This window comes from Panthera onca, chromosome F1, assembly GCF_046562875.1.
Source record: "Panthera onca isolate mPanOnc1 chromosome F1, mPanOnc1 haplotype 2, whole genome shotgun sequence".
Taxonomy (NCBI): domain Eukaryota; kingdom Metazoa; phylum Chordata; class Mammalia; order Carnivora; family Felidae; genus Panthera; species Panthera onca.
Window position 1 is genome coordinate 63,428,558 of NC_138355.1, and position 27,133 is coordinate 63,455,690.

Consider the following 27,133-nt stretch of genomic DNA (forward strand, 5'->3'; position numbering starts at 1 on the left):
AAGCGGGGGGCATATCTGGATATGTCTTTGTACCTTCACATTTCAAATTCCACTTGGCAAAATAGAAGAATTGAAACTTCATATAATTAAAATGAGTTTTTAAAGATTTGCATATGAATTTTAATTATCACCCTAACTTCCCAGTCCTACAATTTCACACGTGGCAACGTCTTATTAATATATACTTTAAGTGGAGGGAGGTCTCTCAGAAGTAGTTAAGAAAAAATTAAAATGATGGCACGTAGCCAAGTATTACCAAGTAACCCTTCTGATATCTAAGCGCCTGCAATGTGTTCAATAGGATGCTATTTTTATCCTCAAGATTTATATTTTCTTTATTTCCTCAATAAGTATCCTTTTTTTTCCCTTTGCCGAACATGGGAGAAAAGCAAACCCAAACAAAAATACATATGCTATGGCTTCCAAAGAGAAAAGTTTCATCTCTGTTTTTCCATTCCTGTAATTATCACAAAGCAAAACTCACGGGATGTTTCTGTCATAAACGGACACTGATGGCGCCCTGCCTTTACAGAGAGAACACTAACACTTTATTTCTACCTTCACTAAAACTCTTGAATGAGAAACATCGTACAGGGGTTGCTCTTTTTCTTCCAGGGGTTTCTATTTACATTTAAAATTGGCCGGAGTGAACTCACTCCCTTAACTCACATTTGAAAATAATTAAAAATAACGTGTTCCGCCCCGGGAAGAATAATGCTTTCTGCTTCCACGGATCTCTGAGAATTCACAGGGAAAGGTTTATGTAATGAAAGCTCTTCCTCCTTCCCATTTAGGACCTCAAGATACAATTTTAGGGGTTAGAGGGGGAGGCTAGAAGGAATGGCAGGGGCTAACTCTACCCAAAGAGGTGTCCAGGGAGGCGAGGCTACAGTGGAGTCGGGCATCCCTGGAGCTGACAGGAGGAACCAAAGATCATACTGGAAGGACTCTAGAACTATGGAATTTAGAAGGGGAGTTTAGAACTTGCTTATCTGGTAAACTTTATAGACGAGGCAAAAATACAGAGGGGATGCCACTTATCAAAAGCAGAGCCACAGGAAGGATCTAAATTTCCCAATTTCAAGTTGCTTCTACCCCCAACGCGTCTGTCCATGGAGGTTTCAATGCCCCATCTGGTAGAGACGACAAAGAGAAAAGGCCACCAGAAATGATTTCTATTTCTACTATGGATGGTATCCCACAAACAGGTTTTGGCATCGGGTTTCTTTGAGGACAGGAGAAGTTCTGCAGAATTCAAAGGGATCATCCTCTTGACAATATCATCAGTATCTAGCTTCATGGATTTAATGCTGATTCGAATCATGTTCTCAGAGAATCCGCACTGGCCAAAAGTTCGGAAACTTCTTATTAAAGGGCAGACTGGAGAAACTTTTTGAATTAAAAACACGGGATATTTGTGGGTTAGTAAAGCATTTAAAAGGAAAGTCACTACTAGATACTTTCCTGCTATGTAAAATGTGGATATTGGCCACTGAGTGCACTTTGTAAATCCAGTGGTGACTTGTCTTCTCTTACCTGATTCATTCATCCGCAAACATGTTTTGAGCAATACAGGCATTTAGGAAATATTTAGGAAATATTCAGGAGTGAAAGACACGAAGACCAAGTAAGTCTGTCTGTTCACGTATCTATAACGCAAAGGCAGGGTATGTGTGATGAGGCAGAGAGAAGCAGGGGAGAAGGGCTAAGGGGGAAAGCACAGGCAGCAAGGAGGAGACGGCTGTGGAAGCAAAAGGGATTTTTGAGGGTGGGGAGGCATGGGGAAGGTGGCACAGGAATGAAGGGCATTTATGGAGGTGGTGGCCATGAGCAAACATAGGGGGATGTGGGTAACCAGGCAACGATGAACTGACCATGTTGCCCAGCAACCAAATTCTACCTGGATGTCAGGAGGATGAGGTAGAAGGGCAGGTAGGTTGGGGCCAGAGTGTGGGAGACCCCGGATGTCGGACTTGGGGTTTGAACTCGCTTAGGTAGGCAGCAGACCGGCGCTGGTGATTTCCGGGCAAGGAATGGCAAAATTCAGAGGGTGTATGCAGGAGAAAGGAGACACCGAAGGCAAGAACAGTGACTAGAAAGTGGTCATGTGAAATGGCCCAGCCAATGAACTATTCTAGAACTAGGGCAACGGCAGCGAGAAAGGAAAGAGAAGAACGTGATCTAAGTACGTCTGATTGACAGGGAAGTGGAATAACCTCCCTCTGTTCCTCAGAGCCCCTCTAAGCTGCTACGTGTTGTCCATTGTCGTCTGAGAGCGCAGGGGACCTAAGCTCACTGCCGCTAAGGAAGGGGGTGTTCAGGACTCGCGAACCCTACATCCTTTTCGAAAGTGTAGCTTCCCACCAGGAGAGAAAAAAGTGACAGCCGTGTCCTGACCAATCCTCACTAGAAACTACCTACTGTAAAAAACTGCTCACACAAGAGGAGAAAAAAGGTCAGATTAGAACGTTATCGCTTAGAACATTTCATACTGCATTCGTGTGGAACAATTTCTACTTTGCCAAGCCCTTTCCTCCTTATTTTCTCATTTTCCCTGAAGCAGCCCTTGGGGTTTTAAGGGTTGGAAGTGCTGGCCCTGTTTTCTGGAAGAGAGGTACGATGCCTGCCCACGGACACACGAGAGTGATCAGGGCCAGGGTCTCCCAGCTCTTCCGCGACCTTCCACGCCTTTGCCACCTGGGCTCACTGAAAGGCAAGTGGTCTGAACTTGATGGGATTTAAAATAGACGTTGGTTGGATAAGAAACGGGTGCTATGCAAACCCAGCCAGGGGAGCAGATAAAGGCTGCCCAGAAAATGTCCTCTGCCGAATGAAACACAATCCAGAGTCCAGCTGGAAATTCCATTGCTGCCTTGGGTTTGGGAATTGTTTATTTATTTCTTGGCTCGAACCTCTCATTCCTGCCCTCATCTCTTCTTGTCTCCCTCCTTCCCTCTTTCTTCTCCTGGCGGCCAGAGCCCCACTCTGCACGTACACACGGGTCCGTGTCGAACACCACGGTCTAAAAACACAGCTTGCTCTAACCGGCTTCGTCTCCTGCAGGTGGCACCACGGAAAATTTAAAATGGATACCAAAAGGCACGCATCCTCCACGATCAGCCTTTGAATCATCTACCCCGCGTGTTAAAGGGCCAGAAATAAAATAAACATGGTTCCCAGGGAAAAAAATTAACGCACAACCACAGACTCTTTCGAGTGGCATTTTCAAGCCCAGTTTCTGTGGGAAGCTTATGTAATCAGACATAATTGTCTGCACATGTTTGGTTACCCTCTTGCAGAAATGATTCCCAGCCCACCAGATAACATCAGAGGGGTCAATGTTGACCCCCCCAACCCAGAGCCTGAGTGGCACCCTCTTCTGCACTACCCAGTTAGGAAGAAAGATACCACGCAGCAGAAGTGGGAGCCCATTTCTTGCCCACTCACATAGACTTTCTGCAGTTCCTTGTTTCAGTGTGCCTATATTCTCGTCCCCACCCTCTGGTACTTTCCTCATGTTCCTGTCTTCCACTTATACAGAGCGAAGCTTTCTCTGGAAAAAAAAACCTATCTTCAGAAAATGCATAAATGCATATGTGCTTGAAACCCCTCCCCCGCCCCCCGCAACAAAGAAGCACAGGGCACCTTCATTCAGCTGGCATCCGTTTTTGAGAACACAGTCTTCCACCAAGTATCTTGTATTTCTCTGAGCAGGTTTCTGGCAAGTCAGCCGTTAATACGGTAATAATGATTAGTAGGAGCCTAAGAAGAGAAGCATGCCTCTGTTCTGGAAATTCTTTCTGGAAAATTGCCATGATTGCCCAGACTACATTCAGTAGGGTTAGCTTTGACCTCCTCCAGCTCCTGCCGGAGAGGGACTTGATAAATATCATACAAATTCAGAGTAGATCCCGCCAAAAGTAGGTAGAAAATAAAGGATTCCTCATTGGCAGGGGGCTCAAAAGTCACCAAGACACTTACAACCTGGTACTTGACTCCTTTCTCTGACATCCTAAGTAGCTAGCTACGCCATGCTTGAGTGCTCTGATGACGGGAAAATCTTGACTTTCCCAGGAAGCCAATCCCTTCTCCAGGTAACTCTGTGAGAAAGGCCCATCAACTGTTGAAATGCGATGTATTTCCCTGAATCTTCCACCCAGGGCTTCTATCCTTCCCTCCTTCCGATCACTCAGGATGAATCCAATCTTCCCCACAAATAACGTGTTTCAAATTACTATATACCAACCGCATTTTCTCTTTTATGGGCTAAGAACTCCTAATTCTTTCAACCATTCCTTGTGATGAACCAGCTGGTATTCCATTGATTCCTTCTAGTCTGGGCTTAGTCATGTCTGACTTGACGCATGTGGGGTGGAAGGAGCCATCACCTCCCTCACTGCAGACACTGTACCTCAATGAGTATAGACCGGGATGCCATTAACATGTCATGCCTACCTTTCCTTCGTTCCATCCCCAACGCATTTGAATCACAACAACAGAAACAAACAAGAAATCGTCACCATCAATCAACCACAGTTTTCTTCTACAGTTCTGAGCCAATGGTTCTGGTGGCGCTTTCTGCGACCTCTAAAAGCCCAGGAAATGACCCCCTGATCTGAAGAACAGCCTCCTTTTCCAGGCTGCCTCTTGTCCCAGCTTGCTGTCACTGCTGCTGAGATAGCGGACGATTGATCTGAGAAATCAAGTTGGATTGCTGTCCCAAATCTACATTCGGTTCTCCTTGTGTCTGTCTGATCGATTTCACTCTGTGCGACACAGCTTGTCGCTATGAATTTTCATGCTAGTCAGAAGCCGCCAGCGCGCCCAAGAACACGAAGATGGTCCGCACCCCTCCCCATCCCTTCAACGCACCCGGCCTCTGAGTTAATTTCTTTTTTTTCTTTTCGTCCTTAGACAGATTGGAGAAAGGCTGGTTTTTTTTTTGTTTTGTTTTGTTTTGTTTTTTTTAAGACCACAGACCTGGATGCAATGGATTTTGGCTACTGGTTTTCCCACCCAGGTCCCCAGGCCCCTGCTTGTGGCGACATTTCCTACCACTGTTGTGCTAGGTGTCACCTGGTTAGCGGCTCCTCTCGGCTGAACGCGAGTGGCCGCAGGTGCCATGCGAACACTGATTGCGTGTGACAGCCCTAGACGCCAGCTGCCTGCGTGAAGCCTTCCCAGTCGCCACTTTTTGTGTGGGTGGAATGCTGCCGACGGCGTGGCCGATACAGAAACAAGAAACTAGGTGACCATAAAGCTGAGATGAGTCCTACTAAGTGGCATTCCAAGCCCTGTGGCTTTGAAATAATTGGTTATGATAGAAGAAACACAAAGGGTGGGGGAGCCTTGTTTTCTTACACTGATGCCCTGCGGACTGTACATCTGACTGGCTGCGAGTCCGTCACTGTATCCTCCTGTCTGGCTGATAACATGGCGAAGGGTATCCACCTAAACAATGAACAACAACAGAGAGGCAATTAGTCAGGGAGACGCAGGCAAAGGGAGGCAGAGAATCATCAGGCAGGCGACCGCGTGGACACGCCACATTCACGCGATCGTGACGGAGGTAACCTCCCCGGGAGGGGCCCGCCAGGAGGAGGCCGCCTCTCTATCTGCCAAATCCGTTTTTCTTTCTGAGTTCAGTGAGCAAGACGGGAGAATGGTCAGAGAAACCTGGGATTCCCACCGCTGAAACTGACTCACGGCGTTGCATGAGACGGCGGGGACCGGGTGACAGGAGCGGGGACAGAGTGAAGGAGCCACACCCCCCCTTTCGTGCAGATCACCCGCCACAGCTTCTCCTTCGCTGGTATCCCACACAAGTCAAGGCTCTGTCTAGAGGGGGCTAGGGCAGCCACCTCACAGACAGAGCGGTCTGTGACTAACGCCATCTTTTGGAGGACTCGGATGACGGCCAGCTGTTCGCTCGCTTGGCCAGTCTGACCACGGCTCCTCACACTTGTCCCCAGGTAGCTCCCTGAGCGAGGGGCTGAATCACTGGCCAGGTGGTCTCTTCCAGGCACGTAGGGTTTCCTGTTCCACACGCAGGGTGGGAGAGTGGGCTAAGGTGGTCCCAACTTCCCTAGCAACCCTGACCCAGGGCATTCGACTTTACCCTGTCACAGCAGGCTCTGTGCTGAGACCGGAGGGTGGCTTCGTGAGGCGTAGTGAAGGCGGGCTGCTTGCTAATGGGTACCGAGGGTTTACACCACACGACCTGATGTTTGCTTCCCAACATGGGCTCTGACTCATGACCAGAAACCCCAAGTTCCTTGACCTCAAGGATGACTGAGAAGATGAGTTTAGTCAACATGGCTGGGTGTTTTTACAGCTTGAAACAAAAACAGGAGATACGAAGGCATTTGCCTACTCATCAGTTACCTCCTTAGTTGGCAAATATTGAGTGTGGGAAGCCCACGACCGAGAGGGAGACCTGCTATGTGAGACAATGGACTGGACTCCTCCTCCCCTCCCTTCAGTGAGGAAAGAATACGCTGCTGGTTCCACGTGCCCGATGGGCCTTGGTCGCCTCACCCTGGGCTTGCTCTTCTCCTGCTTTCCCAGTGTGGCTGACAAGCCAGAGCCAAATGCATTCACAAAGTGTGGACGAGATTCCCCATGACCATGGCTGTCTTTGTTTTGTTTTGGTTTGGCTGTTAGTAAGATTGTGTTTCTGCCTTTCACCCCCTCTCTCTCTCTTTCTCTCTCTCTCTCTCTCTCACTCTCTCTCTCCCCGCCCATCTCCCCCTCTCTCACCATCTCCCTCTCTCTCTCTGGACAGACTGGCAAGTGCCAATACGACCGAGGGCTCTGGGCACTCCAATGCATTCACCTGGTGGCACATTGGCTGGGTCCCTACCTGTGACTGCACGTTGGCTCCAACCTGGGCCCCTTGGTAAGAGTCCCCATTGAGTGACTGCACGCCCATGAACAAATCTCCAGAGTTTGACATGTTAAAAGAACTGGAAGAACCTGGAAAGGAAAGAGTGAGGCACCTGAATCACAGAAAGGCAAAGGGTCACAACCCCTGCAACTAACAGCCAAGAGGAAGAATGACATGCAAAGCGACACCCCCCCCCCCCAAATAAACACTAAAATAAAAATAATATCAACAGAATCCGGTTAGTAGCATGAAGGACAGAGCAAGCGGTGAAGGATGCGTATCGTCCATGTTATGGGAAGCCGCATCTTACTGCAAGTTGCCAATAGGGCTGTGTCCCCTCAACAGCTTCAAGCTGAGAAAGGGGACATTTCTTCTTCTCAACTTAGTCTATGCGAATCGGAGACGGTCTCCAGACCCGAGACCTCTCTTTCATGCCCGTTAAACTCTAGGGGTTCTCCACCAGTTGAAGAACTTGGGCCGGTGCCACCATGTTGGAGCACATGAGCTGCTGTTCAGCTGGCTTTCAAACAGGCCACTGTCAACCCATCTGCCCTCACGTGGGAAGCAGCCCCGGGTGGGGTATGCATGAAAGCAGTGCCACGCGTCAGGGCTGGCCCTGGGACGCGAGTCCATTGACATTCCTGATTTCTGGAAGGAAGGTCGGGCTCCTTGCTGGGTGGCAAGCAGCCCGGGAGAGCGTCAAGGACTGCAAGAAGACGTGAGAATGGTCACCTGCTTCCCTTGCCGCCCGCCATTACGGAGGAACGTGACACAGAATAACGGGCCAGGAATTCTGCAGCATGCACGGAATACGAAATGCTAATAGTGACACTTATGGCAATAATAAAAGTGGGCCTCAAGAAAAGCAGTCAGCCATCTGCTTTCACCTCCCAGAGAAGAAGCCTTCTCCCAGGCAGTTAGCCTTCAGGCAGCACCCAGGTTGCACTGGGGTAAACCCAGCCTACCCGCAGCCGAAACACAAGGGCGTGGGGAAGCTTCATATTATTCTGAAGTCATCGTGCAGCTCAGCGCATTAGGAAAGAAAGCTCAACGTGCAAGGTTTGGTTAAAACATGACATTAGCCTAGAAAAGGAGAGACCTTAGGGACCCAGGTCAGTTCCACTCTACTTCCAACTTTGTCTTGTTCAAACTGCGCCCTTGCCCTCACACTCTGACAGCCATCATCCGTGTGGGATCACCCAGCAATGATGCCCCAGCTCTGACGCTTTCTCATCTCCCAAGATAGGGATCTGCGCTCTCCTAGAGGGCTGTCTCCTGGAGCTCGAGAGAAGGCTCTTTCTGTGCCCTGGAAGAGTCCCTTAACCGGCAATGAATTCTGAACTCTGCCACTCTGTGCTATGTCTAACCGCTCATAGCGTCCCCATCCTCCCAAGGCAGGAGCCATTCCGAAGAACCCAACAGTTTCCTTGGGGAGATTCTCAACTTCCAGTAATGTGGCGCAAATCTCCCCAACGGGTGGGTGAAGCGGGGTGCAGCACAGATCACACTGTCACGTTGAGGTACATAATTCCCGGACCTGCATGTCCTACTTACATCCCTCTCAAACCTTTCTTTTAATTGAACCCAAATAATAACAGCCATTTTGTACTCGTCGTTACAACGCGTGCTCCCGCGTAGATGGCATCAGAACCGAGAACAGTCAGCTCCCAGATCCCCGGATGAGAATTGTCTGTACGACACCAGGATGTTTTTCCTCCGAGAATGTTCAGTTTGATGCCCAGGGATTTTCTTTCTCTCCCAATCAAATACCACGTAATAAACCCACACTCTATATGCTTCGCTGATGGCTTACGGGAAATTAGCACGCAAACGAAGGAATGGGAGAAAAGCCCCACAGGGCTGCAATGGTGCCGGGTACCATGAAGGTACGGAACGTGCCATTTACAAGATACACACCGCAATTGACACAGATGATTTAAAAAATATATGTGCATAGATAAATTGTAAATATGTCTGGCTGCCGAGTGTACATGGAAATAAATATGCGCATATCAATGTCCTTCATGTACAAGTGCATTTGAATCAGAGCAGTAATTGCAGGAATGATCCCTGTGTTCTTGCCTCTGCATTTTATCGTCCGTACACCCATGTACAACATTACCATGGCTTCCGACCCTCTGATAAGTAGCTAGAGGCACTGATTTTTCTGAGAGAAGAGGCCGCGTGCCATTGACATGGCAATAAGGCAGCCAGAAGCCCACACGAGACTCTAAGTAAGGAGGAGAAGACACGTTCTTCTCCTGGACTGGAGGTTAGAAAAAAAACGTCTCACAGAACGGACAGCCTCCGGAGGCGGACGAACTTTCTTGACAAATAGAGAACAGGCAGTCTTAGCGGTGCTGCGGAATTCTCAAAGAACTAACACAGAATTACCTGGCTTGCTGAGAAGGTCCGTCAGGCACCTTACCTGCAGGTGGCTGGGAATCAGCAATTACTAAGAGCACATTTTGAGACGTGCTTGCCAGTTAAAAGGTTCCGAATTTGGAGAGGGAAGGAAGGCAAGTGGCTCATTTAAGCTGTCGTCCAGACATTTGGGGCATATACAGAGCTAAATCTACAATCCACTAGACAGACAAGAACTAATGGATCACCTACGGATTCTAATGCATTTGCTCAGGCAAATATGGCAAGGCGGAGATGTGTTAACATCCATCTTCGGAAGATCATTTCCCAAAGACTGCATTGCTACCGAAGAGTCTTTAGGAGACTTAAATTTGTTCAGAAAAAACCAAAACAAAACAATTAACTTCATAATCCGAAAACCAGAATACTAACAATCAAGTCTAAACTTAAAGCAAGGTTTCTATTGACATTTTGGCCTGGAAATTTCCTTGTGGAGGAAGGAATGCTTTATGTATCGGAGGGTGGTCAGCCACATCCCTGGCCTCTATTCACCAGATGCCAGTGGTACCCACCTCCCCAGAGCGGGACAGCCAAATGTCTCCAAACATTACGGAATGTCACCTGAGGTACAAGTTCATCCAGTTGAGAACCAATGACGTAGCATAAGAGAGGATTTGCTTTTCCTTGCTGAGGAATGCAAAGTGTTTAAAAGTACTGGCTTGTTATTCCCCATAGCATTTTCATAAAGTGGCTATGTGACAAGTATTACCCTAATTGTGCAGCCTTGAAATCAAGGCTTCAGAGAGATTAGATGGTAGCTGATCAGACTGGACCCCCTACACCATCCAGAGGTGCAAAAGATGGGGCGTCTTTGATAGACGTAAGCTTCACTGCATCTCAGGCTTGCTTCTCTCTTTTCCATGATTAGTCCCCTTCCAAACTCCAAAAATCATTGCCACTTTCTACTCAGGACAAAGCACAAGAGGGAGAGGCTGTCTGGCTCAGTGTGACATCCCTTTAGCAGGCACACATGGCAAGGTTCTAGAGTTCCAATTCCAGCAGGCTGTGTTTTCATTTTCTAATGTAGAAATTAAGGGAAGAAAAAAACACAGCAGAAAACATCAGTGTGATAAATTCTTTTGCTTGGCTTTAAAAAAAATTGGAAAAGTTCCTAAGGATTTATTAAGGATTGGCCAACCTCTCTGGGTGTGCTACCTCCTCTCTGTGGGTCCTACATACATAAACTTCTCTTACGAAGCCAGGATCTAGGGGTTTTAATAAGAACATGCTCTCCCAATCCATAAAAACACCAAACCTCTATTAGGGGTAGCACAGACATGTACTAGAGTTTGCCACTGACAAAATAGTGCCAGAGGAAGTACTTTGATGGCCAAGCTCGCAGTTGCCCCTAACACACGCCCCAGAGCCAGCAAAAGAATTCGAATCGTGGGAGGGGGTCCTGAGCCTCAATGAGCCTGGGGTTGCTTGGCTAATCACAGCATCTAATAAAATACCAATGCTGATGCTATGCGGCAGCAAAACATCTGTAACGCACAAGCCAATTTCTTCCTTCTTGGATGCTAAAATGTTCCCTAGAAGATCATCTGACTTTCCAAAAGGGGCCCTGTTTTTCCGGGATCTGATTCTTGCTCTTATAATTTCATCAAAAATAGGACATCAGAATGAGTTCCCCCAGGTGACTGCAGGATTATGGACCTGAGGTTATAACTATTGCTTCAAATGGTCCCATTTTTGCCTTTTTGGATGTGTGTGTGTGGTGTGTGTGTGTGTGTGTGTGTGTGTGTGTGTGTGTGTGTGTGTGAAGATTTCATTTTCTTGTCATCCTTCCATTCTTCCTTTTTGTTCCATCCGTTCTGCCCAACTCTGCTGGTGTCAGATATGAAACACGCCAAGTAAATGCTTACTCACCCCGCCCCCGGTCCTCACCCAAAGTGATTTTAACGAATTATGCTTAAGGAAACAAGAGACCAGGCATACATCAACAAATAGGAATATTCAGAAGTGACCTAAATAAAGATACTTGAGTACTGCTTGTCTACACAAAAGCCTCTAGAGGGAAGAAGATTTACTTGCAAAGTATCCTTTTTGCCGTAGAAATGAGTATTTATATTTAGTAAAGCATCTGGGAAAAAAACCCTGCTTCAATATGAAGGATATAAAAAGTTTCCAGGTTCCAGATCTCTAGACTTCAAACTCAGCCAAAATATATTTTCACATATTAACCTCTTATTCAACACTCCTATCTGTTTCAATGATCATTTACCCTTTGGAATTATCAAAGAACTAGTTAGTATACAAGATTATCAACACCCTAGGTGAAAAGTTTGAACATTTTAAAGTTCTCACTTTATCTGTGCAACGATACAGGTTGTGTTAAGAGCGAAGGAAAATGCAGAAAAGCCCCCATAAGACTTTTTCTGTTAAAACGTTGATGAATGAAAATTCTGTGCTATTGCACATATACAGTAGTATTTTCTTTTGTCTCTGCTGTAAAAAAAAAAAAAGCACTACAAAGGGGTTCCTCTGCATATTGTTTCCAACAGCTTAGGCACAATTGGACGGCTTAGCTCAAATTTTCCATGATAATTTACTCTGTGCTTAGAAGAGTCACATAAGTTGAAGCTACCAGTAAAATTCCTTAGAAAACTGTAATCATTGACTGACATTCCAAGAGAGGCAACATAATTCTTAAACCAGAGTGGTGGTGGGTGGGGGGGGGGGGGGGGGGGGGGGAGGTTAAAATGCTTACTTTTCTCTTTTTAAGTGCTTTAGAAACGAATAAAAAGTTACGGCTTTAGTAATGAAGGGAGTCCACAGGGCCCTTCTAGGGACTAGTCATAAATCATGCTCAACCATCTGCAATGCAGATATATCAGGGACAGGAAAAAGTCATTTTGATATCTGTTTTGCATTATGATAACCTTTGCAGGAGTGTTGAGTGTGTTTTTGCTAATGTTGACAGGATTGTACTTCTTCCAGAGACAAATGAACATGTCTGCCTCGCAGTGCGATTCAAACTAAGTGTTGCTGGAGTCTGAAAGGCTTAATAGTTGACCAGATGGGGAATAAGGAAACTCTCTGGTTATTGAACCTCTTAGCCTTGATCCTTTGTCAATCATGCCACGAGGGGGAAAGAAGGAAATACACGCGCACAAACCTCAAAAAGTATACGCTCTTCAGAGTGGCCCAACCTGGCATGCTGGGAAAAATAAAACTAGACTGAATTCTACATTGTCTTACCATGTCCATGCTTACAACGCTCAGGCCACTCTTCACGCGTGATTCCATTTAAACAAAACAAGGCTATGATGGAACAGGCCAGTGACGTGGAGAGCCTTATGATAATAAATTAGTGCATCTAGAAGCTCACGGAAGATGTTAGCATGCGGAGCTTTACACGTCTCCAATAACCATCCACCATAAGGTAGAAAGAGAATTTACTTTAGCGAACAAACAAGTTTCAGGGTCAAGGACACTTCCCAGAAATGGTAGAAATTAGATTTATAATCCTATTATGGTCAAACATATTTAAATTTGTGACCCTTCAAGTTGGAGGCATCAATTTTCTTAGATGTGCACCGAACCACCAAAATCAATGCGGATGTTTCATTATGGGGGCAAATACCACATAATCTGAGACCACAACTATTTAATAAGGAACGATTTCTGGTTTCCCCTTACCAAAAAAAAAAAAAAAAAAAGGAACCAACATGCCTTCCATAGCATGGAAACACTAAGGTTAGATTTTATGTATTATTGACAGTTTTTTTCACATATGGAAATTCAGCACTGGTGGTACAAGGCAAACCCCAAAATATATTACGTTAGCCTGAACTCTGAAGTTAGTGATGGAATGCATATTCACTGAAGTAAAACCAGGAGCACAGCACATGACTAATACTATAATAGGAAAACTGGAATATGCATAATTTGAATTAATGATTGGCAATTTTCTTTGTAGTTGACATAAAGAAACCAACAAGGTAAAACAGTAAAGAACAACAGCTATAAACAGTGGATAGGGGTAATCCCAGGCTGGCTTTGCACACCAGAGCACTGTAATGAGGAATATTCCTGCAGAGAGGTGGGTCCCTCAGACACTATGTGATGGGAACAGCAAAGTAGACCAGGTTAAAAACTTCATGTGAAACAGACTAAATGCTAGAGCCCCAAGGGACTATCTCTAAGTACCAGATCTAGTTCATCTTTGGAAGGAGAATGTGAAGGTCTTCTCATCCAAACCAACCAATTCAGGTCCGCCCAACCTAAACAGACACATTAGCGCAAACGTCCGGACAAACCCGTCTTCTAAAGAGTAAGACGCACTGCTCTTTGGAAATGAAAGGAAAAACCCAAAGTGGCATCGACAACAAAAAAGACAAATCAAATACATCAGTGAACCAATCAGAAACCTAAAGGATTAAAAGAGAACCCAACGTAGGAAAAGCAGGTATAAAAAATGGAGCACGATCCCCCCAAATCAAAGAAAAAACTAACCAGCTGAGTTAGGAGTCGAGGGTGAGTTAGCTTGGCTTCCATGGGCTGACACATTGGTAGCAGTGACAGCCGTTTTGGCAGCATAAATATTGGCTTCCTCTTGAAATTTACCTATGTTCTTCTTGTACCGGATTCGCTTATTTCCAAACCAGTTTGATACCTAGAGCAGTTTAAGAGAAGAGGAGAAAGTTAACATTCCATCCGGCGCAAACATCTCAGAGGAAACAGAAGGGGATCAGGAGAGGGCTGCGGAGGCAGGCTACGTGGACGGATCCTATGCTGATTTAACAACATCAATGAAAAAGATCTGAAGGAAGAGTATTGAGAGGACCCATCGCAGACAATGAGATTCTCTTGCTTAATACAACGCCATTTAGGGAGACCACTGCGGCAAAACTTCTTAGGAAGGAGCTGCTCATTGAGACTTGGACACCTGTAAGTTAGGGCAGGCATTTTAAGGTCGCGTACCTCTTTTTCTTTTAATTTTTTTTTTTTACATTTTATTTATTTTTGAGAAACAGAGACAAAGCATGAGCGGGGGCGGGGGAGAGAGAAGAAGACACAGAATCTGAAGCAGGCTCTAGGCTCCGAGCAAGCGGTCAGCACAGAGCCTGACGCGGGGCTCGAACCCACAAACTGTGAGATCATGACCTGGGCCGAAGTCGGACGCTCAACCGACTGAGCCACCCGGGTGCCCCATAAAGTCGCTTACCTCTTAAGAACATGACACCAAAATAAGCACAGCAATTCAGGCAAAATGCCTGTTACTGATCAATGCTAACACTGAGCAATCAAGGGGCACGAATTTTAAATATCCATATATGGGGCACCTGGGTGGCTCAGTCAGTTAAAGCTCCCAACTTTGGGTTTCAGCTGAGGTCACAATCTCACAGTTTGTGAGTCGAACTCTGCATTGGGCTACGTGCTGACAGCGTGGAGCCTGCTTGGGATCCTCTCTCTCCCTCTCTCGCTGCCCCCTCCCCCTCTCAAAATAGATTAATAAACTTAAAAAAAAAGAAATGAAAAAAAAATACCCATACAAATTTATATCAACATATAGGTGCTCTCACTGATGGAATAATTTCAAATTTATAGAAGTTAAATAATGCTAATATTGACTAGATTCTTAGCGGCATGTACTACAGACCTTAGGATCAATATAATTCAATCTGATGGATTTCACTAAGTATTTTGTGCAAAGCTTGGTGTTAACAACACAAGGAAAAACTGAAGCGGACCACATTATTCCTTTGAATTCCAGGCTTTAAATGCTAAAGCCAATACACAAAATAAGCCTACTTTACTTTCACTTGTTAATTTATTTCCTTCATGTGGCTCACAGCAGCTGTCCTCACTCTATTCTACATCCCCGTTCCCTTTGTACCACGACCTTGGCCAGACAAGTACAGATGCAGTGAAATTCAAGTGAGGGATGTTTTATACCCTGTATTCCAGATATGACTCCAAACTAAAATGTTGTCTTTTTGTAAAGAAAGTTCCAAAACGAATCATGAATTTGGTGAGGGAAGAGAAAGTTGATAACACACGTATCCCCAACACTGGCAGATAAAAATAATTCTCGCAAAACTACATTTATCTTTTAAATGCATTAGCAACACTTAGGGGCGCCTGGGTGGCTCGGTCGGTTAAGCGTCTCTTGGTTTCGGCTCAGGTCATGATCTCACAGTTTGTGAGTTGGAGCCCCACATCGGGCTCCACACTGACAGCATGGAGCCTGCCTGGGATTCTCTCTCTCTCTGCCCCTCCTCTGCTCTGTCTCTCAAAATAAATAAACTGAAAAAAAAAAAAAAATTAAATGCATTAGCAAAACTTAGAAATCTTATAAGGTTAGCCCTCACAGGCCTGGGTGGCTTATACCATGGCAGAAATAACAAGCCTTTGTCACCAAAATCAAACCATACCATTGCAGTATTAGTAAAGGAAAGGAGAGAAAGAAATTCCATGAGAAATTGTTTTATTTATTGTAAATGCTGGTGCCTACAGAGTTACATTAAGAGAGGAAGGGCACTCCAGGGCCATTTTAGGACCACAGGATATCTGATTTCATTCCCAAATTCATGCTTTCCTTGATGTAACGTTCACTCTTCAGATGACAGGAAAAAGAGGAAGATTTTTCTAAGATAACTGGATGATCTGGAAGAAAGGCGGAAAGTTGAAGGTAGTTTGGGAGGGCTTCTGAGGAAGAAAAGAAATGTCTGAGGTCTATGTGGTTAAATCAGCTACATGAGAGAAAAGAAGGAAGAGAAGGATGAGGGTGGAGAAGGGACGTGGCGGTGGAGTGATTCCCTTATCAGTGAGAAGAGCAGACAGATCGGCAGACAAGACGCTTAGTCAGTTCACATATTTCCAACATGGCCCACGAGGTGATATCAGATGCCCCGAGCCACGGATATAACCAGTGCTTTCATTAATTAGCTTGCTGTTCATAGTCATGGGGGATCTACTATGTGCGAGGCCCTGGGGACACACAGATGACAGACACAGTCTGAGACAGGTAATACACAAAAAATAATCGTTTCTCTGGGGAGAGTTTGATTGCCTCTTGAACTTGTTAAGTTTGAAGAGCCTGGGAAGAGCCATGGCAGGGTCCACTGGGAAGTAAGCTATAGGAGTTTGGTGTTCCAGAAGTCTCATCTGGATGTTCAAATAAAGGTATACTTTCAGCCGGAGGCACAGTAGAGATCACTCAGACAAAGTGTGTAGAACAATACTTTTCTGAGTCAAAGTGTGCATGGAGTGCTCGTGAAAACAGACCCCAACCCGCCCCGTGCCATGATTCTAACTCAGGACTGGGGTGAGATCTAAGGATTTACATTTTGAACAAGCTTCCAAAGTGTCTTTTTTGAGACCACACGCCAAGCAGCTCTGGTAATACAGGAAGGGCTATTTAGGGATCAAAGGGGAGGATGGTCTATAGATAAATTTGGGTATATCAGCACACTTTTTGTTGTGGATCATGGGAGGAATCAACAATAAGTAGATTTTGAAAGAATCTGTGGCTAAAAAAAAAAAAGTCAAGAACCATGGTATAGGCATGAAGAGACGAGGGCTAAAGAAAAAATGGTACTTCTAGGGTCGAGAGAGACAGCAGGTCTTCTAAGAAGACCAAGCAAAAGTGGCCCAAGAGGAAGACGGCAACTCCAGAGAGGACAGTGGCAAGAAAACCAAGGTAGGATAATTTCAAGATGGAGGGGTAATTATTAACCAAAATAAATGACAGCGGCAACAAAAAACAAAACAAAACAACAAACAAAACAAAACGCAAGATAGATACAGCCTCAAAATAGCTACAGCACACACACACACACACACACACACACACACAAGCCCCAAATCTGCATCCCCTAGGTTTGGGAACTAAAGGGAAATTTAATAAATTGTGTGGTCCAATGAACCATGATTGGCAGGCAGGGCTACTGAGACCCCAAAAGAGGGAGTTCCCTAAAATCTCACAGTTGATTCTTGACAAAAACATGCTCCTGGCCAAATGCTCTTGCTGTGATATTGTATCATACTGTCTCCCACTGGGACTTGTTCGGCAACAGTGGGATAGCTTAGTTGTTGAGAGGAAGTAATGTGATGGGGAAGGAAGAATGGCGTGGCCTTAAGGTGGGTGAAGGAAAGGGAAAGGCGATACCATATATAAATACTCATTTTAACGGGCAAATTATTTGCGCCTTGCGTTTCCATAATGAAGTCAGTGAAGGTTGCTGGAACGGGCCGGGACTCCATCTCGGATCTAGATTTAATACAGACTAACTAACCCTGAAGAGTTCATTCTCTCTTCAACAGGGATTTAGAATTCTGAATCCCAGAATTACAAGTCAGACCATATAGTGATTTAATTCTGCTTCAGAAGTAGAACATTCCATGTATCAAATTCGCTGACTGTCAGGGACATGGCTCCTACCTGAAACCATCCTTTAAATGTGCAGCAAATATCAAAAACATTAATTCTCTTCTCTTGTGGACAAGGGATCTGAAGTTGGACAAGAATGGTTCGAGACCTGGACAAAACCAGGTCACCTGAGCTTGATCTCTGGTGTTCTGCTTTCCCAGGGTTAAGACTGGAAAAACCTCCACCGGAATCAAAGCATCTAAGGAAGGTCTGAGATGAAAAGGAATCGGGGTTTGCAAGACTGCTGCCAAAATGCCTACAGCATGTGGGGGAGGCCTTGGTAATCTCCTTGTTGTATGTACTCTGCGTGGAGTTCTCGATTCTGACTAGAATTAATTCTGCTTAGGTAAACAGAGGATGATGGGATCAGTACCCTACAGGGAGTAACAGAAGCCAGGATTTAATTCAAGGAAGTACAAATGCTCAGTTTATACAAAACAGCATCTCCTTTACTTGGAAGATGCCAGGTGAAGTTTCCTAGCCTTCTTCCCCCCACCCCTTTTATGGAAATGCCAGTACATTTGGTTCTCTTGCCTGTGACAGAATTCAGAGGGACTTTCTCTGTTAGATTTCAGAATTCTCACTACTGTTCTTAACTAGAGACCAGTGGACATCTTTGAGATGGCATTCAGATTAAATAAGAAGTTTTGGATGGATCCTTTGAGCCGACTAAATATACGTACACAGAAATATTGCCTACTTTTCTATTTCCATATTACTGTTGAAGACACCAGGTCCATAAAACTATTTTTATCATGTATCTTTCCATGCCGACTGGCAACTATTATGGTTATTGCTCTTTGGGGGAAGGGGGCACTCAGTGACATTTTGTGCAACCATTCTGATGCCATCACAGAGACATGTTAAAAGTCCTGCCTCCCATCAGTTACAGAGACGAGCACGTCAAGAGAGGACATCTCAAAGTTCCATTCACTGGCTCTTTCTTGGGTTGGGCAAAAGATGAGCTAAGGAATGGCCTGTGTTTGAGCAAACCATGCGACAAATGCAGATGGCTTTCCCAGGACACGTAAGAACCTTGGCCCATTTTTAAAGCAACCGAGCATTCAACGGGAAGAACCCCAACCCTGTTTTTATACTGTACTCTACTCCTCCAGTTCTGCTGGACCCTCTCTAGTTTGCCCAGGGACTTACCTGGAAGCTCTCCTATTTCAACATATCAGGTGCTCACCTTGCCATTTTTAGGGCTTTAGCAGATGGATGCTAAAGCGAGCAAGGCATGAAAGCTTGGTAAAGCCACACCTCCAAGACCCTGCCACGTGGGCTCCACCACAGCCAGGCTAGAAGCTGAGCCTTTTGAGGGCCCCTTACCTGGGACACTGTGATGCCACACTTCTTGGCTAACTCCTCTTTGGCTTCCTCACTGGGGTAAGGGTTGCTGAGATGGGAATAGAAATATTCATTCAGGATTTCCGTCGCTTGCTTGTTGAAATTCCGTCTCTTCCTCCTTCATGAACAGAAAGGAAAGAAGGACAAAAAAGTTCACGCCGAGTGCACATAAAAAGGGAGAGACGAGGATCTCCTTCTGGGAAAAGGCAAATTTTGGAGCGAAACGTGGAATTAGGGGAAATCTGCACAAAGGGGCTGGGTGCCAAAACCGCCGCGGAAAGCATCTGTTAAATGCTTCGTGGTGCCTCACGGGGGGCAGAGAATCAGTCGCCAATATTTGTACAGAGGGGTGAGGACCATGGAGTTGTACAACTCAACCACCTTGACATTGAATCCTGGACCAACTGAATGCCCGCTGGGGGGCTGGGATGCCTCTCCAAGCCTCAGCTTCTTTAGCTGAGAGCGAAAGGAGTCACACTGGCCTCGCAGGGTGACCAGAACAGGAAAATGAGGCCACACGTGGAAAGGACTCTGCACGGTGCCTGGTACATGGTGAATGCCCGGTGATGGTGTTTCTTCCTACCAGGCTCCAGGCACTGGATCTTCCCACTCATCAACTCAAATTACTCACTCTACACGTCTAGCGAGATAGGTACGGGTCTTCCCATTTACCAGAGTTCACTCAGCCGGGAGGTTATAGAGCCAAGACCTCAATTCGGGTCTGCCTGACTATACAACCCAGCCCTCTTTCTTATACACAAATCGCCTCCTGCCGATTACACAGAGACTCTATAGCCGTAAGTAAAAAATAAGCGAGCATTTCCCCTTTCTTCCATTCCCAGGTAAATGCATACAATGTTCTGTAAAGGCATCTGGGGAAGAGGATGTGGAAGAAACTGGAATCACCCCCCTGGACTGCTTGACCTCCCTCAGAAGGAGAGAAATCACACCAAGACCAGCTGCTAAATGGTAAAACAAAGCCTGCAGAAATCCTCTTAATACACAGGTTGCTGAAAGGAAGAGAACCACTTTTGGAACCAAAGTGTTTTTCTGTCTTTAAGAAAAAAGTGCTAATTGAACTACCTTAAAGTGAGAATCGCTTTACTGCCTCCTCACAGCTCTGGCCTGTGGGCAGCTGGGGAGCTGTCCGGGGACGCCCGGCTCACAGCAGAGGCTGGCTGGCCCTCCTCGAGGCGGTGGGGACCCCATCGTTAAATGAGCTCTGTTAGCACTCTGCCTTTCTTGCTTTTATCAAAAGCTCTTCCTTATGGAAGAGATTTCCAGAACATCCTTGGTTATGCCAGGATACAGGAGTTCCCGATTTAGCCCAACAGAAAGCACCGATCGCCTTGCTAGACAGGAAATTCAGCTAATATTGTATTTTCAGGGTCCCACTTGGATTAATTAACACAATAAAGTGCCTGATTTTACCGGATGAACACCATCTGTCCATAGGTATTAACCACATCTGTCCAGACTATGCCAAGCCCGAGTCACTTTCCCAAATCACGCTGAGTTTCTGGGTCACCCAGCATCAGAAATTGGGCAGAACGGATTAAAAAAGCCCAACTCGAAAAACAGGCATTTGTTAAAAGTCCTTGCCTGCTGGGAATTTGAGGAAAGTAGCCAAGTGGCTAACAAGGGCTCCGGGCCAGGCTTTCGGTAACCTCTGGCTTCTTCCCTGCCTAAAGAAAACAGTTGTCTTAGGCCTGGGGAACTGGACCCTGAAGGCTCCCCTAATTGGGAGAACCTTGGTTCATTCATTCAGCTGTCTGCATTAGCATCACACTGTATTTTTTGGGAGTCTTCCAACTGAGCTCAAAGGAAGCCTCTCTGGAATGAGCTGGTGGGTGTGGGGCTGGTACAGACAGCTGTTCCCGACTCTCTTCTCATTGCGATGTGCAACCTTCCCTAGGCGGTCTCATCTACTCTGATGGGCTCGCTTATCACCTCTCTCCATGACGGTCTCCGCTGAGGGCCTTGGCGATCCCAAGATCAGGACTTTGCAGAATTTCAAGAAAGCTAGTGAAAAGAACATACTTCTGATGATACGCTTATTTGAGCGACCCCCCTGGCTTTGGCCTGAAGTGTGATCGGCTTGGTAGGTTAACGTTTGAGACTCCGGGTCTTGGGAGGTGGGGATCTAGGCTGTTAACATAAGAAATGTGGGGGTTGATGGAATAGCATTGGATACATGTGGCGCTTTAGGAATGGAAACTTTTGAATCACAGTGACTCAAGAGTGAGAAGTGCAGGTGCAGCACACATACGCTGCTAAGTACCAACTGTCTTGCCTCCCGCCCTATCGCCTCTTGGAGGATCACTGCCCATCTCCCATTGCACAGCCTAGACACTCCGCGTCTCCAAAACCAGCATCGCACCGCACCCAAATCAGCTCCGTTTTCTCCATTACCCACATCCCCATAGCCACGCTTCGGTGTGTCTAAATTTATTCATCCGCTCATTCAAATACCTGAGTACCTCACAGCTGTCAGAACCTGGGAGTGACTCGGCCTCTCCTGCTGTCTTACCTTCGTCCGATGACGGGCCCGAAAGCAAGTTCTGCCAGGTCTAGTCCTTCAAACCCAGCTCTTCCGTTCCAGCCTACTGTCACTAGTTCTGAAATGGGTTTCGATAGGCCACTGTCTGATCATGTCACTAATCACAGCAATCACAATCACAATAATGATAATAAAATAATAATAATAAGGAATCTATAACGCAGTGATCCTTAGTATATTCTAGCTGAATCATTGTGTGAATACGATATTCCGGACGCTATACTAAGGTTTTTGTTTTCTTATTCCCTTGTTTATTCCTGGGTATAGGGTTATCCCCACTTTACAGACAGGAGTCCTAGGGAGGACAGGGTTACAAAGGTAGCCAGACTTGGAATCCACGCCGTGCAGTTTGGGAACTTATGCTGTCGATGACTATACTCCATCCTCAAACGGCTCTGAAGGTTTCTGCTGCTCACCAGGACAAATTTTGAAATCTTCATGGGTATAGTTTAGGGTTTTGCAGCGGACCTAGCCTATCCCTGGTGCCTCATTTCCCCCATCCCTAAACATGCTCTGCGTAGTTTCGTCCAGCCACATCATTGCTTCTCCATTCCCCAAAGACACTCGTGACTTCCATGCTCCTGACCTCGTCACACCACCCTGTGTACTCCTCTCCTACAGCATTTGCCACAAGCTCACATACGTCTCCCCAGCTAGACAGCAAAGTCCTCAAGGGCAGGAGCCATGTGTCACTCATCCTTGAAACCCTAGTGCCCTCACACACGGGAAGCGTTCCAGTAAGTATTGCTTGTCAAAGTTGGATCACATTGTTTCATTCTGCTCAACGGGGGGTGGAGGCTATTTGGCAAACACCATGCCAGCTCTGAGATGCCCCGTCCTGCATTCTGCCTCCCCTTCCGGTGCAGCCAGGAGGTAAGCACGTGTAACATGCGGTTTTAAGTGCAATGGTAGACGAGTGTCGGTTTGTCCCACAAGATTATTGCTCCTTGAAGGTGGGACCCACATTTATATATGTTTTTCTCCCCCCCCCCACCCCAGTTATTCCAGTGGCTGCTACAGCTTCTGGCAGAGACTAAAACTCAATGAGATACACAAATCTAAACACGGGCCAGTCTGCCCAGACCTTACTGGATGTCCTTCCCTCCTGTCGTCTTCCGCTTTACTAATTAGTTTTTACGGCATCCCTCTCTCGGGGTGAAATGCAGAGGTGTTCTTCTGATATCTGATTATCGTCTTAGTGTCGTCTCCAGCAAAATGTTACCAAACAGAAGTTAAAATTATTGCTTGAAAACCATTAAGAGTGTTCCTAAGTTCTCTCTCTTTCAACTGAGAAAACTGTGTTTATGATGCTGACAATAACTTTACCAAGTTTTATAGCACAATGTTTGGTACATACCAGGAGAGAATAAATGTAGAGTGAAAGAGTGAATGAATGAATGAGTTTTTCTGGCACTGTTAAGTCAACGGAAGGAAGAGAAAAAGGACAGGATGTGAATGGACACAGCTGGACCAAGTGCTCAGCTGAAGGGTATGGATGATAGAGTTCTAGAAACGCGTAAGAGTCCAGCCTGGCATCCACGGCCTCCCCCGAGTGTGGCCGTGACAATAAAAAGGTATCATTCTCTGTTCAGGGAGATGATGTTAAAGCCTTAAAATAGTGAGATTCTCTTGCTGGTTTCCGGGAAGAAAGCAAGCAGCCAAGATGGGAGCTGGCCATGGAGAGAGTGGTTCGTGGGAGCTGGGACCTCGGTCCCACAACCACAAGGCACTGAATGCTGCCCACGGCGGGAATAAGCCTGGAAGAGGAACTGTGCCTCTGATGAGGTCACGGCCTCAGCTGACACCCAGATTACAGCTTTGTGAGACTAAGTTAAATTGTCCCCAGACACCTAAACAACAGAAGCTGTGTTGTAATAATGTTGTGTTGTTTGAGGCTGCTAGATTTGAGTAATCCGTTAGGTGGTCATGAGAAACTAAGACAAGGAGTGTTACATAGCAAAGCAGGACCCTTCGATTCTACATACCTGTTACATTACAAAGACTAATCCTATTACTAAGTCAAAGTCCCCTTGTATTTCGTCTGTCTTCCATCGAATCTTTCAGGGATGAAGCCCTGGCCATCACACGCACATGAATATCAGCACCGAGTCTGTCTGTCTGTCTTTCTCACCAAGGTTTGTCAAGTTAGCTCCCCAATTACAGCACAGGAAGCAAGCAAGGAAATGAACTACCCCAATCAAGAGGTCCACACTTATTTTTGAGTGAGAAAGCCATTTTGCTCAGCCATGGGCTGGCATTTGGAGTTATATTCTTTCACTGATACCAAATATATCCTCAAAATCAATGCTAGTAACAATGACAATAGCTGAGTTGTTTTCGTTTTGAAGCTTGGCTCAGAGGCAAGGATTCAAAGGTTGCAACCAAAGCAGGAAAGAGACCCTCTGTTAAGTGACCGTCCTTCAGATGCCAACTGGAACCATGTAGGCAAAAGCTGGTGGAAAGGACAGCAACTGTGTACAAAGCTCGCCTCGTTTGGGGTCTGACCTCCAACTGCACACAGCCCAATTCCTGCGAGAAGAAATCCAACAAGACAATGATTCTGTGCCTCCCTTCTCCCCGGGTTCTCTCTGCAAAAAAAAAATCCAGTCTGGGCCCAACTTTTCTCTTTTTCAGGAACTGCCAACACACATACCAACTCCAGAATTTTAACCAGGGGAGTTTCCATGGGGATGGAAACAAGCCACGCAGAGTGGCGGTGGCTATAGCACGGGCAGGGGACCGACCCAGACAGAGGTCACCAGTCACCTGCACTCCGTACGGTGTGCAACAGTCTGCTTTAAAGAAGCCGGGCTGGCAGCGGCCACGGGCTGGCAGGGAGATCGACGCACAGGGGCCCCGCTTCAGGGCGACGCCGCCTCCCCCCTCCAGAGTCTTCCCCAGCTGGGAAAAGCTGTCTGTATTTTCACTCTGTCCTGACTTAACCCTCTGGCATTCTGGGGGCCCAGGGATACATTTTGCTGGCTGGCAGTCTCATTTCATGCTCTGTGCGACCCAAAACACACCGAAAGAAAGGGAGTTTAGGAGATGCCAGGAGTTTTAGAGAGGTCTGTGGATTGCAAAGACCACAACTGTGAACAGAGTGAGAGATACAGGTGAGAGAGCTAAGGCACGACGGTGGCAGCGAAAAAATTCTACCAGGAGCAGTGAGTCTTTCTGTCTCACTGAGAAGGGATAAAACTATAAACGATGAAATGGCATACTCCCCCGACATACCTAGAGCTTTAATAACTAAAATCATAGATGGGGATGATTTTTAGGGATCGAAGTAATGAACGATGAAAGCCGCATGTGTAGAGGTTGGCTAATCTAAGGGGGAGCGTGAGTCGCCAGGGGCGCCCACACTCTGAAAACGTGGCCGCTGGAACGATGATCAAAATACTCCTCCGGAGTAAATGAAAGATAGGATTATCACCAGCTTGCAGGCCGCGAAACAGAAGTTAAAGGAAATCAGAGAGAGATGCATAAACCCACTGGTCAAGAGAGTAAAGGACCAAGAAATGATTGCTTGCTCTCTGTTCTGTTTTTTATCTTTTTTTTTTTTTTTAAAAGGACCTTTCCATCCAGGGTTTCTTCACCGGAATTCTGTGAACTCACACGTGAGGTCAGGAGTAGCACTGCCAGACGGAACACATCAAGCCTTGATTGAAAATCTGGTGCCTTATCAGACCAGCCCCTGCTCCTCTGGGCCCATGGACCATGGCCCCAGTCATCTCCGTCCTCCTAAAACTTAGCCCGGAGCGCCGCACGTGGCAATCCGCTTCCAAATATTTGCTGAGCTGAACTGAGTGCGCGCCCTGCCCGTATATATGGTGGAAGAGATCTCGCTCTCAAACCGCACTGTCCTGCTGGGGGACGCGCGTCACTGCAGCGTTCAGGAAGACCGCTAGGGGCCCAGAGCTACGACACGGCGGTACCCAGTGCTATGAAAACAAACGTGCAGCTTTTGCCCTCACCCAGCTTGGTCATCCCCGCCGCGCACTCAGAGGGAGCTGCGGTGGTGACAGCAAGCATCCGTCCCCATCACACGTCCTCCTGGAGCTGTCTGAAACCAACGGCTAATCCGGTCTTGCAGCCTCCTGCACCCGACCCAAGAGACTTCCGCAGGCTGCCGTTCGGCGTGGCCTTTCACCCGATGAAAATGGAGCCTGTGGACAGGGCCCGCTGTGGGTGCCAACCCCAGATCCGGGATGCCCTCCCCACCCCCTGCCCCGCCCGGCCCACCCCGCCCCTGCCAGCGGACAGGCGGCCCCGTTGGCGACTCACCGCGCGTCCAGAAACCGGGAGCGCAGGATCATGACGGCCTCGCATGTGCTCTGCTTAAGCTGCATCTGGATGGAGCTGAATTTGCGGTGGATGATGCTGACCATACGCTCGATCTCCTTGGGGGAGATGGGCCTGGTCCGGCTCTGCTCCCGCAGCAGGTTCATCACGTGGGTGGTAAACTCGTTGCACGCCTGGAACGGCAGGACAACAAACAGGGGCCGTGTGGAGGGTCCAGCCCGGACGGAAGGCTGGGTGGGCTTTTCTAGACACTGGCACAAGGGAAGCCAACTCACCCCACACAAGTTCGTGGGGTGTTGTCACGCCAGAGGGATGAAGTAAATGGTTGCTTAGAAATACCTTGCATCCTGTTTGAATTTAACTTTTGGCCACCATGGACATTTTTTTTCTTTTAAGGGAAAAAAAGAATTCCTGTTTTTCATGATTTACTGTAGTTTAAAGGTGAAAACACAAATCCGAGTATAAAACGCACCCCACAGCCCGGGGCACCTGGGTGGCTCAGTCAGTTAAGCGTCCGACTTCAGCTCAGGTCCTGATCTCGTGGCTTGTGGGTTCGAGCCCCGTGTCCGGCTCTGTGCCGACAGCTCGGAGCCTGGAGCCTGCTTCAGATTCTGTGTCTCCTCCTCTCTCTGCCCCTCCCATGCTCGTGCTCTGTCTCTCAGTAATAAATAAATGCTAAAAAAATTTTAAAAAATGCACTCTACAGCCCTTCACCCCAATGTTAACAGCCAGAGACAGTTGGGGGGCCAAATACCGCATAAACTTCTGCCTTGCTCATTATCTCTGATATATCAGAACTTCCAAATGTTTGATTTTCGTATGCATCAACAGCCAAAGAATGGAATCATGGAATTAAAAGCTAACCTTCCCGGGAGATTTTGCATCAATCTATTTCTCCTTTTAGTTTTATTATGAGAATTGCCTCCTCTGTCGGCCTTCGGAAGACCCACTAAAGCCATGACACAAAAGGGATCTGTCCTCAGAGGCCTTGTAGAAATAGCATCAACACATGATGTCGAGGATTCAGAAGCCATCTCTGCAGAAAGGAAAACTCTCAGGTTAGACTAACATACCATCAGCTCTGGAAGGGAAGTTAAAGATCGTATTTCCCACCTTCTTATTTTATAGTTGGGAAAACTGTGGCCCAGAGAGGAAGGGCCTTTTCTGAAGGCACATGGCAAAAAAGGACCAGCTGAGTCAGGACCCTTAACACTTCCTATTCCAGGCCGGGGACTTC

The 27,133-nt window shown here is 46.7% G+C and overlaps 1 protein-coding gene and 1 long non-coding RNA gene across 10 annotated transcripts in view; one reads left to right on the top strand and one right to left on the bottom strand.

The window, feature by feature from the left end:
* The window catches only part of PBX1 (PBX homeobox 1), a 329,073-nt gene that overhangs the window by 58,496 nt on the left and 243,444 nt on the right, over nt 1–27,133 (bottom strand). For 6 of the 9 annotated variants that reach the window (XR_009613790.3, XR_009613789.2, XM_078440837.2 and 3 more), the window contains 5 exons: nt 25,879–26,069; nt 19,017–19,152; nt 13,769–13,928; nt 6,863–6,975; nt 5,362–5,451 (listed from right to left, as the gene is read on the bottom strand). Coding sequence is in view for 7 of the 9 variants with exons in the window: in XM_078440837.2 (XP_078296963.1) it covers nt 5,362–5,451; nt 6,863–6,975; nt 13,769–13,928; nt 19,017–19,152; nt 25,879–26,069 (690 nt within the window). In the remaining 2 variants the exon portion in view is untranslated. The remainder of the gene's footprint in view (nt 1–5,361; nt 5,452–6,862; nt 6,976–13,768; nt 13,929–19,016; nt 19,153–25,878; nt 26,070–27,133) is intronic. The other 3 variants (XM_078440839.2, XM_060644440.3, XM_078440838.2) reach the window with 1 other exon arrangement.
* Nucleotides 1,813–7,080, top strand: LOC132686586 (uncharacterized). Its single transcript, XR_009613799.3, has 2 exons — nt 1,813–2,455; nt 6,785–7,080. It is a non-coding gene; the product is annotated as an uncharacterized LOC132686586 (long non-coding RNA).